Genomic DNA, 19,235 nt, shown 5'->3' with positions numbered 1-19,235 from the left:
TAGAGCGAGAGATAAAGAGAGCGAGAGATAAAGAGAGCGAGAGATAAAGAGAGCGAGAGATAAAGAGAGCGAGAGATAAAGAGAGCGAGAGATAAAGAGAGCGAGAGATAAAGAGAGCGAGAGATAAAGAGAGCGAGAGATAAAGAGAGCGAGAGATAAAGAGAGCGAGAGAGAGAGAGAGAGAGAGAGAGCGAGAGAGAGCAAAAGAGAGAGAGAGAGCGAAAAGAGAGAGAGAGAGCAAAAGAGAGAGAGAGAGCAAAAGAGAGAGAGAGAGAGCAAAAGGGGAAAGAGAGAGAGACAAAAAGGAGAAAGAGAGAGAGACAGAGACCGAGAGAGAGATAGAGACAGAGAAATAGAGAGAGACAGAGAAAGAGAATGGGTCGTGGGAGAGCGAGGGGGGGGGGGGGGGGGAGGGAGGGAGAGAGAAGGGGGAAAAGAGAAAAAAAAAATTAATAAACATCTGTTACAACTTTATGGTGACGTGAACTCTTCATTTAACATTCAACAGAGAAACATTACATTTTATTTTTGGCAAAATGCACATCAAACATGTTGTTCATGTTTATTGATCCTTGTAAAGGATCTTTATACATTTATTTTTAACATACAGGTAAGCCTCCTGATTTTTTGTTAGCCTCACCCCTGAATGACATATAACGAGGGGGAGGTGGGGTAAAGGAGGGAGAAAGATAATTTCGCAGGAGCAAATCTGAATTTCCAGGTCAAAAAAAACAAATATCAATCATCGCTGTGACACAGTGTGGGTGCAGTCAACAGAGGCAAGTTTCTTTAAATAAACTGCAAACTAAAAAAGGTGTATTATCCACCTCCACCAACCATCATCTCCTGCCCTCAGGATTCACTCAGCCATCCACACTGGCTGCTGGTGACTGAAGATGCCCTCTACTCTCGATGCTGCCAGCCAGTACAGACTGCGGCTGTGTGCGCAGCAGAGCAGAACTGGAATGCACCTGATTTTGGAGAGGCCATTGAGACCCATTTCATCCACCTTTCAGCGTAGGGAGGAGAGGCTTATAATTGTTTAACCCTAAAAATAAGGCGGCTTACACAAAAGGTATCGGAGAGATCTTGGTAGGCAGGACAGTGCTCAACATAACTGGGCCACAGTGAAATAGTGTGTGTGCTTCAGACAGAAAGCACTTGATCTGCAGCCGTGCCATCAGGTACCTTACATGCCCCACACTACATGCACTTTACAAAAAGAAATTGTTAAAGCAGTTACGACCTGCAGTAAATCAATCAGCGGGGCATCACGCTGCACTGTCAACATGTTGCGATGCAGAGAACTGCATTTAACACAGGCTCGGATTCTCCGTTCCGCTGTCTGTTGACAACTGCGGGGACGCAGCAAAAGGGAGGACGCAGTGGGAAGTGGGAGGGTCACCATCGGCTGCACTCACCCCTTCCCGTACCCAGGCTTGGGCCCTGCAGACACGCACCGGAGACGAGGCTCGGCAGCGGATCGCGCGTCTGTGCTGCACGGGAGGTAGAACAGGCGCACAGCAGGTGGAGGCAAGCCCAGCCAGCTGAGATTTAAAAAAACCCAAAAGGAAGGTTTTGAGTGACTATTTAAGATTTAGGTGGGAACGGAATTTAAACAGCGCCACATGGGCTGGGGGGGCGGGGGGGGGGAAAGAGCTGCAATTCAAGTATTTCTTTTTACATTGTTCTTAGGACGTGAGCAATGCTGGCAAGGCAACCTTTATCACTCACTCACTCAAGAAGCACGTCATGTGGGGTGGAGAGTTGTGCAGACTGCGTAGGGGTGGCGGGAAGAAGTATATATGTTGGGGTAGGGGCTTTCCACAACACGCTGTTCATTTTGCGGCTACTGGCTCACACACGGCCGGATTGATAGAATTCTATCGCCGTTGAGGAAATGGAAGTTTCCAACTCTGGGTTGCTTTGTCCAGCACCGGTGACCACTGCTGCACTGTGACCAGCACTCCAACAGCCAGACTTCCCCAAAAGGCTGGCAGCGATCAAGTACTTAAAGAGGAGGTAGATTTTGAAATATCGGGGAGTTGAGGGCTATGGGGAGCTGGCACGGAAGAGGAGTTGAGGTCTGGGGCAGATCAGTCATGATCTTACTGAATGGCGGAGCAGGCTTGAGGGGCCGAATGGCCTTCTCCTGCTCCTATTTCTTACGTTCTTATGCTCGAGTGATGAAAACCCCAAACTTTGGGAGCAGTCACACTCCTAGTGCCGTCGCCCCGCACAGGTCAAACAGACCAGGACCTGCTCCCGTGGGCTGGCGTGCATTTCCAAAAGTGTTTTTACAGATAAAAAGAACAACAGGGAAAAAAAAACCACACGATACAACTTTCATTTCCAGCTCACAAAATAGAATGACCAAAGCTGACAAAAAAAAGGCACAGATCAATTCCCCACGCCAATAATTGGTACACTTTTTTGTACAAAAGCCAAGTGCTTTGTTATTAAATCTCCCCTCCGAAACCCAACGACTTCCCATTCCGATTACAGATTGGCGCGGGATTCAGATCAAAAAAGTTCTATTAATACGCTTTCAAAAAAAAAAATCACTAGTTGATCTCCCATGGCGTTGCTCAAGGCCTGCCTCGTTCAAGTTGCTGCAAAGAAGTGTTAGCTGTGGTGGAACGTCAGGTAAAAGCCCCACCACCCCCAACCCCACCCTTTCGCAGGCCGCCAATCTGTTCACAAGTTATAACAGTACAGGAAGAGGGTTGCCTCATCTGCGTGGCTTGGTTCTTGGTGGTGGGAGGGGATCAGTCCGAGGGGGCGTGAATCTGCAAGCTGTGACGATCAGCCGGCAGCAGCCTCTGCGAGGATCCAGCCTGGCATCGTTCAGTCTCAGACGCAGGCCGCCCGACACGGCGCCCTTGACGTGGACTACATGCTGCTCCTGGAAAGACTCCTCGCTCACACCCACGCGTAAAGGATGTGGCACGCAGGTGATGGGAGGTACCCACCAGCACGGAGCCTTTCCCCCCCGAGATGAGGTGGTAAGCTTGTCCAGCGACACACCAGGACTCATGCTGCTGCTCTCAACGCCAAAACTCAAGTGCAAAGATTTGTTTTGAACATGACAGTGAAAACACTTACTGAACAAACTGAGTCAAGAAATCCCCAAAGATTCAGGCTGCCTACCGAAATAATGAAGTGCCCGTTCTCAAAAAAGTGATTGCAGCAACCAGTCAATCACCAACCCTCAAGACAACCCTAACAGGTCTCGTCCTCCTTAGCGGCAGCCACTCTGGCACTGGGTCTCATGCATTCAGCTTCAAAGCAATGCTACAATGACTTTCTTTCTGCAGCCTAAAACAGAAGCATGCCAAACTATCAGAAGTAGGAAAGACTAAGTCTGCACAACAGCAGTGGGACTGACTCAGGTCTTCACACCCTATCCAATGCATACCCGCCAACTCCGAAGGCTTCCTCTCAAGTCGCGCCATCCACAGATGAGCAGGCGTACGTCATGGTGCTCAAAGATGCTTAACCTACACACCTATCACCCCCATGCCCATTGCCTGCTGCCAGCCTCCAACCCAGGCTGTCCGGCCTCTTTGCAGCCCCAGGCTCTACCTCCTTGTCTCCCCCCACCACACGCCGTTCCAGTCTCTCTTTCTCTCTCTACTGTATGTGTTACACCAGCTGCCGGACATGCTCAGACAAGGTGCTGACTGCAGATGATCCACAATGGAAAGAGGCAATTCACCTGACCTGGAGTTACAGGTACATTCCAGCCCATGCACTGCAAGGTCCAAGACAATTGAGTGATTCGGTAAAGTGAATTGTGTGACTGAGTATGTGTGAGAGTGAGAGAGAGAGAGAGAGAGAGAGAGCGAGAGAGCGCGCGAGACAGAGCGAGAGAGCGCGCGAGACAGAGCGAGAGAGCGCGCGAGACAGAGCGAGAGAGCGCGCGAGACAGAGCGAGAGAGCGCGCGAGACAGAGCGAGAGAGCGCGCGAGACAGAGAGAGAGAGCGCGCGAGACAGAGAGAGAGAGCGCGCGAGACAGAGAGAGAGAGCGCGCGAGACAGAGAGAGAGAGCGCGCGAGACAGAGAGAGAGAGCGCGCGAGACAGAGAGAGAGAGCGCGCGAGACAGAGAGAGAGAGCGCGCGAGACAGAGAGAGAGAGCGCGCGAGACAGAGAGAGAGCGCGCGAGACAGAGAGCGCGCGAGACAGAGAGCGCGCGAGACAGAGAGCGCGCGAGACAGAGAGAGAGAGCGCGCGCGAGACAGAGAGAGAGAGCGCGCGCGAGACAGAGAGAGAGAGAGCGCGCGAGACAGAGAGAGAGAGCGCGCGAGACAGAGAGAGAGAGCGCGAGACAGAGAGCGCGAGACAGAGAGCGCGAGACAGAGAGCGCGAGACAGAGAGCGCGAGACAGAGAGAGAGCGCGAGACAGAGAGAGAGAGCGCGAGACAGAGAGAGAGAGCGCGAGAGACAGAGAGTGAGAGCGCTAGACAGAGAGAGAGAGCGCGAGACAGAGAGAGAGAGCGCGCGAGACAGAGAGAGAGAGCGCGCGAGACAGAGAGAGTGAGAGCGCGAGACAGAGAGAGTGAGCGCGCGAGACAGAGAGAGTGAGCGCGAGACAGAGAGAGTGAGCGCGCGAGACAGAGAGAGTGAGCGCGCGAGACAGAGAGTGAGAGCGCGAGACAGAGAGCGCGAGACAGAGAGAGAGCGCGAGACAGAGAGAGAGCGCGAGACAGAGAGAGAGAGCGCGCGAGACAGAGAGAGAGAGAGCGCGCGAGACAGAGAGTGAGAGAGCGCGCGAGACAGAGAGTGAGAGCGCGAGACAGAGAGAGAGCGCGAGACAGAGAGAGAGCGCGAGACAGAGAGAGAGCGCGAGACAGAGAGAGAGAGCGCGCGAGACAGAGAGAGAGAGCGCGCGAGACAGAGAGAGAGAGCGCGCGAGACAGAGAGAGAGAGCGCGCGAGACAGAGAGAGAGAGCGCGCGAGACAGAGAGAGAGAGCGCGCGAGACAGAGAGAGAGCGCGCGAGACAGAGAGAGAGCGCGCGAGACAGAGAGAGAGAGCGCGCGAGACAGAGAGAGAGAGCGCGCGAGACAGAGAGTGAGAGCGCAAGACAGAGAGAGAGCGCGAGACAGAGAGAGAGAGCGCGAGAGACAGAGAGTGAGAGCGCGAGACAGAGAGTGAGAGCGCGAGACAGAGAGTGAGAGCGCGAGACAGAGAGTGAGAGCGCGAGACAGAGAGAGCGCGCGAGACAGAGAGAGAGAGCGCGCGAGACAGAGAGAGAGAGCGCGCGAGACAGAGAGAGAGAGCGCGCGAGACAGAGAGAGAGAGCGCGCGAGACAGAGAGAGAGAGCGCGCGAGACAGAGAGAGAGAGCGCGCGAGACAGAGAGAGAGAGCGCGCGAGACAGAGAGTGAGAGCGCGCGAGACAGAGAGTGAGAGCGCGCGAGACAGAGAGTGAGAGCGCGCGAGACAGAGAGCGCGAGACACAGAGAGAGCACGAGACAGAGAGAGAGAGCGCGCGAGACAGAGAGTGAGAGCGCGCGAGACAGAGAGTGAGAGCGCGAGACAGAGAGAGAGAGCGCGAGAGACAGAGAGAGAGAACGCGAGAGACAGAGAGTGAGAGCGCGAGACAGAGAGTGAGAGCGCGAGACAGAGTGAGAGCGCGCGAGACAGAGAGCGCGAGACAGAGAGAGAGCGCGCGAGACAGAGAGAGAGAGCGCGAGAGACAGAGAGAGAGAACGCGAGAGACAGAGAGAGAGAGCGCGAGAGACAGAGAGAGAGAGCGCGAGAGACAGAGAGAGAGAACGCGAGAGACAGAGAGAGAGAGCGCGCGAGACAGAGAGTGAGAGCGCGAGACAGAGAGCGCGAGACAGAGAGAGAGAGCGCGCGAGACAGAGAGAGAGAGCGCGCGAGACAGAGAGAGAGAGCGCGCGAGACAGAGAGAGAGCGCGCGCGAGACAGAGAGAGAGCGCGCGCGAGACAGAGAGAGAGAGAGCGCGAGACAGAGAGAGAGAGAGCGCGAGACAGAGAGAGAGAGAGCGCGAGACAGAGAGAGAGAGAGCGCGAGACAGAGAGAGAGAGCGCGCGAGACAGAGAGAGAGAGAGCGCGAGACAGAGAGAGAGAGAGCGCGAGACAGAGAGAGAGAGAGCGCGAGACAGAGAGAGAGAGAGCGCGAGACAGAGAGAGAGAGAGCGCGAGACAGAGAGAGAGAGAGCGCGAGACAGAGAGAGAGAGAGCGCGAGACAGAGAGCGCGAGACAGAGAGAGAGAGCGCGCGAGACAGAGAGAGAGAGAGCGCGAGACAGAGAGAGAGAGAGCGCGAGACAGAGAGAGAGAGAGCGCGAGACAGAGAGAGAGAGAGCGCGAGACAGAGAGAGAGAGAGCGCGAGACAGAGAGAGAGAGAGCGCGAGACAGAGAGAGAGAGAGCGCGAGACAGAGAGAGAGAGCGCGAGACAGAGAGAGAGAGCGCGAGAGACAGAGAGTGAGAGCGCGAGACAGAGAGAGAGCGCGAGACAGAGAGAGAGCGCGAGACAGAGAGAGAGAGCGCGAGAGACAGAGAGTGAGAGCGCGAGAGACAGAGAGTGAGAGCGCGAGACAGAGAGTGAGAGCGCGAGACAGAGAGCGCGAGACAGAGAGAGAGCGCGAGACAGAGAGAGAGAGCGCGAGACAGAGAGAGAGAGCGCGAGACAGAGAGAGAGAGCGCGAGACAGAGAGAGAGAGCGCGCGAGACAGAGAGAGAGAGAGCGCGAGACAGAGAGAGAGAGAGCGCGAGACAGAGAGAGAGAGAGCGCGAGACAGAGAGAGAGAGAGCGCGAGACAGAGAGAGAGAGCGCGCGAGACAGAGAGAGAGAGCGCGCGAGACAGAGAGAGAGAGAGCGCGAGACAGAGAGAGAGAGAGCGCGAGACAGAGAGAGAGAGAGCGCGAGACAGAGAGAGAGAGCGCGAGACAGAGAGAGAGAGCGCGAGAGACAGAGAGTGAGAGCGCGAGAGACAGAGAGTGAGAGCGCGAGACAGAGAGAGAGAGCGCGAGAGACAGAGAGTGAGAGCGCGAGAGACAGAGAGCGCGAGACAGAGAGAGAGCGCGAGACAGAGAGAGAGCGCGAGACAGAGAGAGAGAGCGCGAGACAGAGAGAGAGAGCGCGAGACAGAGAGAGAGAGCGCGAGACAGAGAGAGAGAGCGCGAGACAGAGAGAGAGAGCGCGCGAGACAGAGAGAGAGAGAGAGCGCGAGACAGAGAGAGAGAGCGCGCGAGACAGAGAGAGAGAGCGCGCGAGACAGAGAGAGAGAGCGCGCGAGACAGAGAGAGAGAGCGCGCGAGACAGAGAGAGAGAGCGCGCGAGACAGAGAGAGAGAGCGCGCGAGACAGAGAGAGAGAGCGCGCGAGACAGAGAGAGAGAGAGCGCGAGACAGAGAGAGAGAGAGCGCGAGACAGAGAGAGAGAGAGCGCGAGACAGAGAGAGAGAGAGCGCGAGACAGAGAGAGAGAGAGCGCGAGACAGAGAGAGAGAGCGCGAGACAGAGAGAGAGAGAACGCGAGACAGAGAGAGAGAGAGCGCGAGACAGAGAGAGAGAGCGCGAGACAGAGAGAGAGAGAGAGCGCGAGACAGAAAGAGAGAGAGAGAGCGCGAGACAGAAAGAGAGAGAGAGAGCGCGAGACAGAGAGAGAGAGAGAGCGCGAGACAGAGAGAGAGAGAGCGCGAGACAGAGAGAGAGAGAGCGCGAGACAGAGAGAGAGAGAGCGCGAGACAGAGAGAGAGAGAGCGCGAGACAGAGAGAGAGAGAGCGCGAGACAGAGAGAGAGTGAGAGCGCGAGACAGAGAGAGAGAGAGAGCGCGAGACAGAGAGAGAGCGCGAGACAGAGAGAGAGCGCGAGACAGAGAGAGAGAGAGAGCGCGAGACAGAGAGAGAGAGAGAGCGCGAGACAGAGAGCGCGAGACAGAGAGAGAGAGAGCGCGAGACAGAGAGAGCGCGAGACAGAGAGAGAGAGAGCGCGAGACAGAGAGAGCGCGAGACAGAGAGAGCGCGAGAGCGCGAGACAGAGAGCGCGAGAGCGCGAGACAGAGAGCGCGAGAGCGCGAGAGAGAGAGCGCGAGACAGAGAGAGAGAGAGCGCGAGACAGAGAGAGAGAGAGAGCGCGAGACAGAGAGAGAGAGAGCGCGAGACAGAGAGAGAGAGAGAGCGCGAGACAGAGAGAGAGAGAGCGCGAGACAGAGAGAGAGAGAGCGCGAGACAGAGAGAGAGAGCGCGCGAGACAGAGAGAGAGAGAGCGCGAGACAGAGAGAGAGAGAGCGCGAGACAGAGAGAGAGAGAGCGCGAGACAGAGAGAGAGAGAGCGCGAGACAGAGAGAGAGAGCGCGAGACAGAGAGAGAGAGCGCGAGACAGAGAGAGAGAGCGCGAGACAGAGAGAGAGAGCGCGAGACAGAGAGAGAGAGCGCGAGACAGAGAGAGAGAGCGCGAGACAGAGAGAGAGAGCGCGAGACAGAGAGAGAGAGCGCGAGACAGAGAGAGAGCGCGAGACAGAGAGAGAGAGCGAGACAGAGAGAGAGAGCGCGAGACAGAGAGAGAGCGCGAGACAGAGAGAGAGCGCGAGACAGAGAGAGAGCGCGAGACAGAGAGAGAGCGCGAGACAGAGAGAGAGCGCGAGACAGAGAGAGAGCGCGAGACAGAGAGAGAGCGCGAGACAGAGAGAGAGCGCGAGACAGAGAGAGCGCGAGACAGAGAGAGCGCGAGACAGAGAGAGCGCGAGACAGAGAGAGCGCGAGACAGAGAGAGCGCGAGACAGAGAGAGAGAGAGCGCGAGAAAGAGAGAGCGCGAGACAGAGAGAGAGAGAGCGCGAGACAGAGAGAGAGAGCGCGAGACACAAAGAGTGAAGAGACAAGGTAGCAGGAAAGGGCATGGGGATGATAGGAGGGGAAAAGAGGCAGAAAGAAGTAGACAAGAACCAAACTGAGCACATCAGAGGACAGTGGAAGTGAATCACAGCAGAATAAAATTACAGAGCAGGGAAGATCAGAGAGAAAAAGGGAGAGAATTAAACAGGTGATTGGAGAGTATTTTCACAGTCATGAGCAATGCCATGGAAGATCAACTAGCTTTCCCCATTCTTTGTCGAGTAGTCAGTTTTCCTTCTTTGCAAGTTACATCTGATATTTCTGGTTATATTTCTCAGCAGACCCCAATATATTTCAGGTAATCACCCCAAATATTACCCCGCAACCCCAACTCCAGTTTGTCCTTCGCCAGTGTGACTCCAAACTAAGCGGCTTCCAAGATTCACGCTGTCATGTGGTCTGATCAGTCACGCACAACGTTTTTGGCTGCTCTTTGATTACAACTGCGTGGTAACAGTGGGCGACATGCTCCCACAAGCCCCCCATCACTGCCCCCACGCGACATCAGAGGCAGGGTGCTCGTTTAAGGCTGAACTCGTGCTACAGTCGCTCGGAGCTCAGAAGTAGATGAGCGGCTTTACGTTTAACACGGCTGTTCCAACTCCAGCAGAGGAAGACGTCGTACGCGATGAGCAGGGAGCTGAGCCTTCTGCTGCTGCTGCTGAGACGGAGGTTTGATTTGTTGAATGTTACACTGGGCCTTCGCAATATAACAAATAAGTAAAGAAATCGACTGAGTGATCACGTCGGTCTGCTTTAAATTAGCTGATTGACCTGTTACTATTCTCCATGCTGGTGGCCTCCCGTTTTAGCGCCAGGGTCCCAGTTTCACACAGGACAACAGGAACCAAAGCATCAGAGGCCTGATTTGCCCCACGTGCAACATCAGCTGTGTCCCAGGAGGTGAAAAGCCACCAGCAATGGGATTCATCTGAAGTCCTAAAGGTTCTGGACACTAATTCAAACAAACAAGCTCCCTTCTCCGTTACTGCCATCTACAGCAGGTCGAACTTGTGGAGCTGTGCAAACTGCAGCTATCCCAGATCCCCAGCCTCATTCTCTCGCCTCCAGTTCTGACCGTGAACCACCCCACCGCACCACCCCCCACCAAAAGAACTCCTCGATCACCAGTTTCTCTCAAATTTGTGGCCGACTCTGAACTGCACTCTGAAATGGCCCAGCAAGCCATTCAGTTTTCTTAAACGACCACAGAAAAACAAGCACTGTGGGTATACCTACAGCACACAAACTGCAGCGGTTCAAGGCGGCTCACCATCACCGTCACAAGGGGCAAATGGGGATGGGAAACAAATGCTGGTCTTGCCAGCGATGCCCACATCCGAAGAACAAACAAAAAGAAAATTACACATGGTGCGGCTGTCGCTAGAAACTGGTTACAGCCAGAGAGACTACCAGCAGGAGGCACCATCCTCAGTTTTGAACAGCATTAAAATAAAAACAAGTGAGCAAGTTAGAAAAGAAATGCTTGAGAAAAGATTCGCAGCAAGAGATTCACAGATGCGAGAAGGTAGAGGCAGCTACACAGCAAGAAAGAACATACAAAAACAGGAGCAACAATGAAATAGTACACGAGCGACCGAAGGAAAGTAATGAGAGGGATTAAGCAGAACGTGAGAGGAGAGAAGCAAGAGGGTAACAGACAGCAAAACTAACAGAGACGCAGGCAGACACAGCAACAGCAAGAGGGGAACAAAAATAGTGTGCGACAAAGAGGGAGAGAGCGAGACTAGTTTACTCACTCCCCAATAACCTGTGAGCGACAGGAGACTGACTTGCTTCCCTTCATGTTTTACTGTATTTTTGGTGCTGCACTGCCTGTTTACCTTTCATTGATCTCTGAATTTTCACAGTAGGGTTTCTCAGTTTTGCTCCTCACGTCGTCCTTTGGCCAGCTCTGTTGCAAACTATGTAATGGCAACAAAGACTCATGGCTCTGCTAGCGACGCTCGCGAGGCGCAGGGACAGGTGGTCAAGGCAGTCTGGTTTTCTCAGCAAGGCAGCAGCTGCTTTGGGATGCTTGGCCGAGACGCCGGGAGCCGCAGAGGAAGGAGAACTGGGTGGGGGTGTTTTTTCGGGAGCTGCTGGGCACGGAGTTCAGGCAGTCGCTATTACCCTGCAGACTGAGATGCAGCTGGTTGGAGAGGTCAGATTTGTTGTGCGCTCTGCTGAACCCCTTACAGAACGAAGCAGACAAGCACAGTTTACTGTTTTAAATCGGGCATGGGATCTGCGAGGACTATCACAAACCACAAGTCAACTCGGGTGATCTCCCAGTCCAGCTATCAGGCTGCAGACTCCACACGAGGTAACAGAAGCACCATCGATCTTCCCTCCTGCTTGGTTGGATCACAGAGCCGCAACGGGGTGGGATCCCAGAACACACCGAGGAACTGGCCTTGAGACGGAGAGTGAGAGACATGAGCTCTGCTCCTTCCCAGTTCCTGTTTGATCACCGCTGGCCATGTTCTTCACTGGCAGGACCAAAATGCTCCAAGCTGCTCGTAGAACTTAGGGCCGTCCCAGAGCCCAGGCTCAATTCTTGGCCATGACCACCACCCATGTCCCTTTGCAGGCATCTGCAGGCCCAGCCCATCCCCCAATTCACTCCACGAGGTAGCCTCCTGGCTCCTCCCTATCACAATTTGATACACCAGATATGGTACCACCAGATCCACAACCAGATCATTCAAACCATGCAGGAAGGTACACCCGGGCACAGGGACATTTTACTGCATCCGTCGTTCTAAAAGATGCAATTTCAACCACACATCTGCGAGGAGGAAAGACAGCGAGACCTACTGAAAAAAGGGACAGGACAACAGGGAGGGAGGAGAGATTAACAGATCGAGAGAGGGACAGGATCCAAACAGCCAGGTGCGTATATACACAACACAGAGAGTCACAGTGTGGGGCCTAAATGCAGGAATAGTGCTACAACTGATTTCCATCTGTTAGCAACACCACGGGAGATCAACTAGCTAGTCTGGAGAAAATATTTCTTTTAGTTATTTTACCCCAGCTTGTATTTCCCTTGGTTTTATTTTTTTTGCCAGCACTAGCCCAAACTACACGGGGCTTCAGAGACTCACGTTGCGGCTGCTCCTCTGCGGACAGAGATGCCTGAATTCGGGAAAGGCAGGCTCGCTTGCTATCCCGCATTGGCTGCCGCCGCCGCCGATCCTCTTCAGACACCGCTGCGGACCTCTGGGACCGGCGGGCCAGCTCGGGGGCACACGTGGGGTCGCGCGCCAGCGGTTTCTTCCCCTGGAGCTGCGCCATTTGCTTCCGCAGCCGGCAGGACCGCTGCCGCTCGCGCTGCCGCCGCCGCTCCTCCTCGACGCGCTTCTGCACGGACTGGGCCAGCGCGTGCAGGTGCTGGGGGTCGTGCTCCTGCACCAGTTCCGCCACACGCTCCGCCGCCCGTTTACGGAGACGCCAGGCGCGCTGGCGCTCGCGGCCCTGGCGCCGGTGCTCCTCCAGCGACAGAGGTTTGGGGTTCCGCACCCGCTTTGGCAGGCACTGGGCGAGTCTGAGAAGGCGCTGAGGGTCACATTCCTCTGGGTGCTCAGCGTGAATCTTGGCGATGCGCATTCGGAGATGCCAAGCTTCGGTGTGCTCCTGCCGTCTGTGCTTCTGTATTTGCTTGGTCTGGGCCGTGGGAGGCCAATCCTGAAGTTCCTCCTTCCGTTCCTTTTCAACCTGGAGACAGGAGGCTGGACAGCTCTTGCTCTGCTGCCGATCTTCAGTCAGAAGCCCGTTTTCCTCGGCCTCTCGGGCAACGTGTTCACTGTTGTGCCTCTGAGCCTCAGATTCAGGCTGTTGCGTGCACGGAGGCTGGTGTTGCCCCGGACTGTCGTCATGCAGTCGCTCTCCAGACTCAGGCCCTCGTGGGGAGAGGGGCTGGGTTTGTCCTGGGCTACAATCACAGTGCTGCTGCTCCCGAGACAGAGATGCAGCCGGGACGAGAGATTGGATTTGTTCAACACTACGCTGAACCCCTTACAGAACAAATAAACAAAATAAATCACCTAGGGTTTGGTACACCCATATATTTAATATATTAAAAATCTTACACCTGTCTACAATTTCCATTACAAATTCTTGTGTCCACATTGCTAATGGAAACTGGCTACATAAACCTTTACGCTGTCATTACATAGCCCGCTAACACCGAGTAGATACAGCCTAAGAAGTTTACATCGGCAGTCTCCTTTATACATGTAAACATAGACATTTATAATGAAAAGAAAAGCTAAGGTCAGTCTAACTTTAAAACGGGTGCTAACTATCATCTGTGCGCCTGGTTCAATTATTACCTTCCTCCCCTGAAAACTAGCCAGCATAGACACGATGGGCCATGTGGCCTCTTTCTGTGATTCTATGTTCTCTACTCTCCGCATGGAATGTTAACTAATATTCCCTTATGTCTCCAAGGACTTTTAATTTTAAAACTCCAAGTCCACATTTACAACAGAAAAGGTGAATTTAAGCAAACCCTCATTGGAGGTGGAAAGGCACCACCAGTGGCAGGAGGGTGTAACTGCAGTGTGACATGTTTACATAGACAACCCCCATTAGAAATATAAGCATGTGATTGAAAGATGCAAGAAAAACTCAGATGATGAGACCTTTTTTTTTAAAACTAAAAATGAAAATAATTAACAACTGCGCACCCTGATCCAATTATTCTGAACTCTAACAGTGCTTCCCCTGAAGATTAGTCTCGACTCTCTACTGGAAACGTCAGCTAGCTTTTCAATGAAATTCATTCAAGTGCATTTTACTGCATTTTACTCCCTGTCCTTTACTTCACGCTAGCCCAAACTACGCAACTTCCAAGACTCACACTGTGGCAGCTCCTCGTGATACGTAGATGAAGGATTTTGGGGGCGCTGGGAATCTTGTTCCTGCAGTCGAATCTGCGGCAAACGCTTGCGGAGACAGTAAGCACGCTGGAGCTTGGAGCCCTGCAGCTGCCGTCGCTCTTTAACCAGACTGCCGCTCTTCTGGGCTTCTTCGGCTGGATGGGAATGCTCTTTTCCAAGCTCCGGCCCCGACTTTCCCAGACGGCAGGATCGCTGCCTCTCGCGCTGTCGCCGCCGCCTCTCCTCTATGCGTTTCTGGATACACTGGGCTAGCTCGTGAAGATACTGGGGGTCGTGCTCCTGGACCTGCTCAGCGAGTACCTCCGCTGCCCGCTTTCGGAGGCGCCAAGCGCGCTGCCGTTCACGTCCCTGGCGCCGGTGCTCCTCCAGGGACAGGGGTCTCGGATTCCGCAGGCGCTTCGGGACACACTGGGCTAGTCTGAGAAGGCGCTGGGGATCAAACTTCTCTGGGTGCTTGGCAAGAATCTCCCCTATGCGCATTCGGAGGTGCCAGGCTTCCTTGTGTTCACGTCCCTGCTGCTCTTCAGACATGCACGTATCGATCTGCTGGGCTTCTGCTTCAAGAGGTTGAGCTTCACTGTCTTGCTGCTGCTCCTTTGCAAACCGGTTTGACCATTTCTGGGCCCAGGTGCCCCGGGTACGTTGGCACTTGCCCTCGCCCTGTTGTTGCCCAGTCAGAAGCGCTTGGCCAACACACTCACTGTTCTGCTGCTGCTGCTTTTCAGGCTCGAGCGCTGTTGGTGACAGAGGTTGAATCTGCCCCCGATCGCGGTCAGACGGTTCTGAATGGGGAGGGCCTGGCGATGAGAGGGGTTGCACTAGCTCCAGATTAGAGTCAGACTGTTGCGGCGGCTCTACGTACTGAGTGCCTTGTGGCGAGAGAGGTTGGATTTGCCCCAGAGGCGGAGATGCGCTTGGTACGAGAGGTTGAATCTGTTGAACACTACGCTGGGCCCCTTACAGAACAGAGAGAGAAATCGCCTAAGTTTCGGTGCACTGTGCATCTAAACGAATTTATATTTAAAAGCTGCCTGCCCACCGGACTCATTTCCAGCCATCCGACTGGCCCCTGCTAGCCTTTTGGCAGCTTACTATTACCGGCCACCTGATTGGCAAGGACCAATGCAACTCGCATGACAACTCTTCTACTCCAAACAGCAGTCAGCAGGAGGCTGACAGGAACAGAAGCATTGCCATTCAAATACCCGTCCTACTCTGGCACACTGACACATAACCGCCTGGGATCTGAAGGACCGGAACTCATGCCAGAGCCAGCATCCAACATAAGCTCTGGGCTCCATTGCTTCACAAACTACCCACAATTCAACCAGGCTCCTCCCGCTTCATTTTTGCACACTGCCTGCTCGACCCGACAGTAACCTGCACAATGGCTGAAGTCTTTTGCAGCTATCCCAGGCTCCAGTCTTGGTCACCACCACCCATGTCCCTTTTCTAGCCTTTGGCCCCCAATCTACTTGCTCCACCCAATCTCCCCCATCTGTCTAGCCTCCAGGTCCTTCCCAGTCACAGTTTGTTACACCAGGTATAAACCACAGCTGGGAATTAATGGCAGCAACATATGGGCAGGGTATATCCTGACTCAGGGCCATTTTCTTTTGTATTCTGTGGTCTGCACAGTGGCAACAGTGTGTACCATCTACAAGATACACTGCAGCAATTCACCAAGCCTCCTTTGACAGTACCGCCCAAACCCACGACCTCTACCACATCGAAGGACAAGGGCAGCAGATGCATGGGAACACCACCATCTGCAAGTTCCCCTCCAAGCCACACACCATCCTGACTTGGAACTATATCGGCCGTTCCTTCACTTTCTCTGGGTCAAAATCCTGGAACTCCCTCCCTAACAGCACTGTGGGTGTACCTACCCCACACGGACTGCAGTGGTTCAAGAAGGCAGCTTACCACCACCTTCTCAAGGGGCAATTAGGGATGGGCAACAAATGCCGGCCTTGCCAGCGATGCCCAAATCCCGTGAATGAATTAGAAAAAAATTTACAAGGAGGTCAAAGTTGCACAATTCGAGTCCAGCAGTCAGAGATCATGTGTATGATGGAGAAAAGAGAGACTGTGCAAGATACTTAGGGAGTGATAAATGGAGAGATACAGAGATGACAACAAAAGGAGTACAAGAGAGAAAACGCAGAAGATGAAAGAAGATAGAAACAGGCACACAGAACCGAACAGGACAGATATGGCGGGACTGATAGCAACAGGGAAGACTAACCAATCTTTTTCAAGAGAATTTTCTATTGCTTTCCCGAGTTGTATTTCCTTTTTCTATTTTTAACCAACACGAGTTCAAACCACATGATTTCCGAGACTCTCGAGCAGTAGATCCCTCTGTGCTGCTGCGAACTTTGAGCTACCTCAAAGCAGCAATGGGCTTTGTGATCTCTGGGTGCTCGGCTTGAACTTGTGCCCAGCGTTTTTGAAGGGCCCCCTTGCCCCTCCTCCGCCAACGGAGGTGCAGCATTCCAGAGATGCTTGGCAATGCATTTGGCTACTCTGGGAAAGCACTGGGTAGCACACTTCTCAGTGTACATGTGTACTGAGAGCATGCCTTCGGGGAAGACAGACTGCCATCCTGAGGTCATGTGCAAACATTGGACCTTCAGGGAGAGAGCGAGAGGGGCTGATCCTCACGTTCACCATTTCTTTCCTTTGGGGACTAGCAGGCTGCTGCGTTGCTTGCCCAACCTCTGCCGGACTCCCCCTCCCCAGTCATCCTTTAGCTGCTGCCCTTCAGAGAGTGGTTGGATCTGCCCAGGGATTACTAGCGCATTGGCACTGCTACAGAAAGGCGAGTTGCAGTCAGTACGAAAGGTTGGATTTGTTGAATGCCGCGGTGACCTCCTTACAAAACAAACAGAAAAATCAGTAAGTTCGGGTGTGCCTTGTCGATATAAATTATTGCCTTCGTCTCAGGTCAGCCACCGCTCTGTCCTACCCTCCAGAAACCTTCCAGACATCAGGCTGTACCCTGTTGACCGTTTACCATCATGTTGGCGAAATGATTATCAGGGGCCAGCACCAAGTCAAGCTCAGTCATCTCCCGCTCTAGACAGCAAGTTAGAGGTTTCAGACAGTCCAAAAGAAGCTCAAGCAGCATCCCAGAGATTCAACTCAATCCCGCTTGGCTGTTGCTAAGGCTAACTCTGGGAGAGGACCAATAAGCTGGGATCGGAGAGATCAGACACCATGGAGGAGCCAGTCTCTAAACAGAGGTATCATGACCCTGGCTCTGGAACTTTGCACAATGCTCAACGCCCGTCCGCAATTCAAACAGGCTTTGACGCTAGGCAAACCAAACTGGCTGAAGAAAGGCTGTGAGTGTTGGTCACCATGACTCCCCCGTGCCGGTTACAGCCCCTGGCCCCTTAGCTATTCAGTACGTCCCAGTTCCAGCAAACCCCCCCCCGCCCCAGCCTATCTGGCCTATAGTTTCTTTTAAACGGAGCGTGGCAGTAATGCTTCGGGTCACAGCTATGGAGTCATTGGAACAAGGTCAGCAGACGAGGTCGATTTACTGTACGAGGTGGACTTCACAAAACTGTCAAAGAGGATGTTTGATCACCATCAGTAAAGGAACATGCAAAAGGAGGAAATAAAAACAGAGGGAGACTCACAGGAAGAGTGGGACAGTCAGACAAACGGATGCAGGGGGCAAAGATGGATTGAATCGGGAGGAGAGAGAGCTCTACGCTTTTTCATCTGTTAGGAATACCAAGGGAAATCAACTAGTTTGTCCTGAGCAGATCTTTCTTTCAGCTAGATTTGCCAAATCGCATTGCCTTCCTGGTTTATTTTTGCCAACACTAGGCTAAACAACACAGCTTCACAGACTCACACCGCTACCAATCCTCTTCAGGCAAAGATGTGAGTCTGGCAACAGGCAGGCTCATTTGCGATTCCTTATTGGCTGCTGCTGTGACTGCCCCTTGAGCGGAACTGCACGATCGGGCCAGTTCTTGGAGAAAGTGGAGGATCGCGCTCCCCCTGCAGGTTCTCCGCTCAAACCAGCGCAACGCGCTCTTGGGAGACAATAGGCCCGCGTGTCCTCCCGCAGCTCAGACGTCCACTTCTGGGAATGCTGGGTGAGTTTGAGGAGAAGCTGGGGAGGGTCACATTCCTGCAGGAACTCTGCTCCAGTCTGCACCAGCCACTTTTGGAGAAGCCAAACTCGTGTGCGCTCTGGCACTACCCGGGGCCAATCGCTCGTGCCGCACTTCGGTCAGGTGCACGCACTTCAGAAGACACGGAGCTTCCTCGGCAAGAGGACGACCCTCAAATTCCTGCCACTCCTCCCGCTCGAACTATGCTGTCCTCTTTGTGACCTCTCACACTGCCAGTACTCTCCAGATGGAGGCGCACCATCTTGGAGATCTCACTCCTTGGGCTGTTGTGACTCTTCAGACTCAGGCATCGAGAGAGGCAGAGCGAGAGTCTGAATGTACTCAGGATTATGGTCACACACAGCTGACCTTCAGACAGAGTGCACTGTGGCGGGAGAGGTCAAATTTACCCCAGATTACAGGCACACTATTGCTGTTCCTGAAGACTGAGATGCACCTGGTACAAGAGACTGAATTTGCTGATCACTATGATAAATCCCTTACAGAATAACAAAAAAAAACACATTAATACGATGCACATACATAAATTTAAAAAAAAAACTGTGCCTGCCTGGTCTGTTGGCCTCTTGGGGTCTGTCACTGGATCTTGTTAATCAGAACCCTTTGAGGCTTAATTTACCACATGATTAGCAAGTGCACAACAACCAGGAGAAGCTCAGTAATCTCCCCCATCCTGTGCAGGGTCAAGGGAACGAAGGTAGCCCTGCCCAGATTCCTTCTCGAGCTGCTGGGACTCACCGTGGAGATACGATGGGATGGAGTGGAGCCACCAGAACCCAGGAGAGGCCAGCCTGCAACAACCCATGCCTTGGCCAGCGATCAAATAGGCCTCGCCACTCACAGCAGCCGCCATCTCCACTCATCCAACCTGGACCGATGACGCGGTTTGAAGGAATGGAGAGTGATCCAGAGTCCCGGTTCTTTTCTGAGTCATCGCCACCCCCACACCCTTTCGGAGCCCCTGACTGGCCTGCTCTAGGCCAGGCAGAGCCTCACCCAGGTCGGCAGTCTGTCTGTCTCTCTCTCTCTAGTCTGGTACACAGGCAATGGCTGAAACAATCTGGGCCACTGGTACTAAGTCACCACCAGCCCATTCACCCTGCGGGAAAAGTTACGAGCCCTTAGGGAGCCGCCACTGTAACTGTATGTGGTCTTTGAAAAATGGCCAGATTAAATTGGAGTACCTCAGCAAAGGAATGCGTACGGGTGGAAGAAAAAGGAAAGGTTTATGAATTACAGAATGTGACAAGCAGAGAAAGAGATAATAACTGGGGAGAGGAGCAAAGATACGGGGGAAAAGAA

The 19,235-nt window shown here is 53.7% G+C and overlaps 1 protein-coding gene across 1 annotated transcript in view; it reads right to left on the bottom strand.

Moving 5' to 3' along the window:
* Nucleotides 1-19,235, bottom strand: part of pogzb (pogo transposable element derived with ZNF domain b) — a 72,995-nt gene that overhangs the window by 23,841 nt on the left and 29,919 nt on the right. The window contains exons 11-23 of the mRNA XM_068022706.1: nt 17,818-18,025; nt 16,796-16,857; nt 16,025-16,077; nt 14,875-14,948; nt 13,737-14,732; nt 11,980-12,888; nt 10,767-10,968; nt 10,356-10,407; nt 9,644-9,864; nt 9,414-9,569; nt 2,838-3,059; nt 1,461-1,547; nt 1,244-1,355 (exon numbers count right to left, since the gene is read on the bottom strand). Coding sequence (XP_067878807.1) covers nt 1,244-1,355; nt 1,461-1,547; nt 2,838-3,059; nt 9,414-9,569; nt 9,644-9,864; nt 10,356-10,407; nt 10,767-10,968; nt 11,980-12,888; nt 13,737-14,732; nt 14,875-14,948; nt 16,025-16,077; nt 16,796-16,857; nt 17,818-18,025 — 3,354 coding nt within the window. The remainder of the gene's footprint in view (nt 1-1,243; nt 1,356-1,460; nt 1,548-2,837; nt 3,060-9,413; nt 9,570-9,643; nt 9,865-10,355; nt 10,408-10,766; nt 10,969-11,979; nt 12,889-13,736; nt 14,733-14,874; nt 14,949-16,024; nt 16,078-16,795; nt 16,858-17,817; nt 18,026-19,235) is intronic.

Source organism: Heterodontus francisci, chromosome 46 (genome assembly GCF_036365525.1).
Source record: "Heterodontus francisci isolate sHetFra1 chromosome 46, sHetFra1.hap1, whole genome shotgun sequence".
Taxonomy (NCBI): Eukaryota; Metazoa; Chordata; class Chondrichthyes; order Heterodontiformes; family Heterodontidae; genus Heterodontus; species Heterodontus francisci.
Note: the sequence above shows the minus strand (reverse complement) of the source record. Positions and strands in the feature narration are given on the sequence as shown.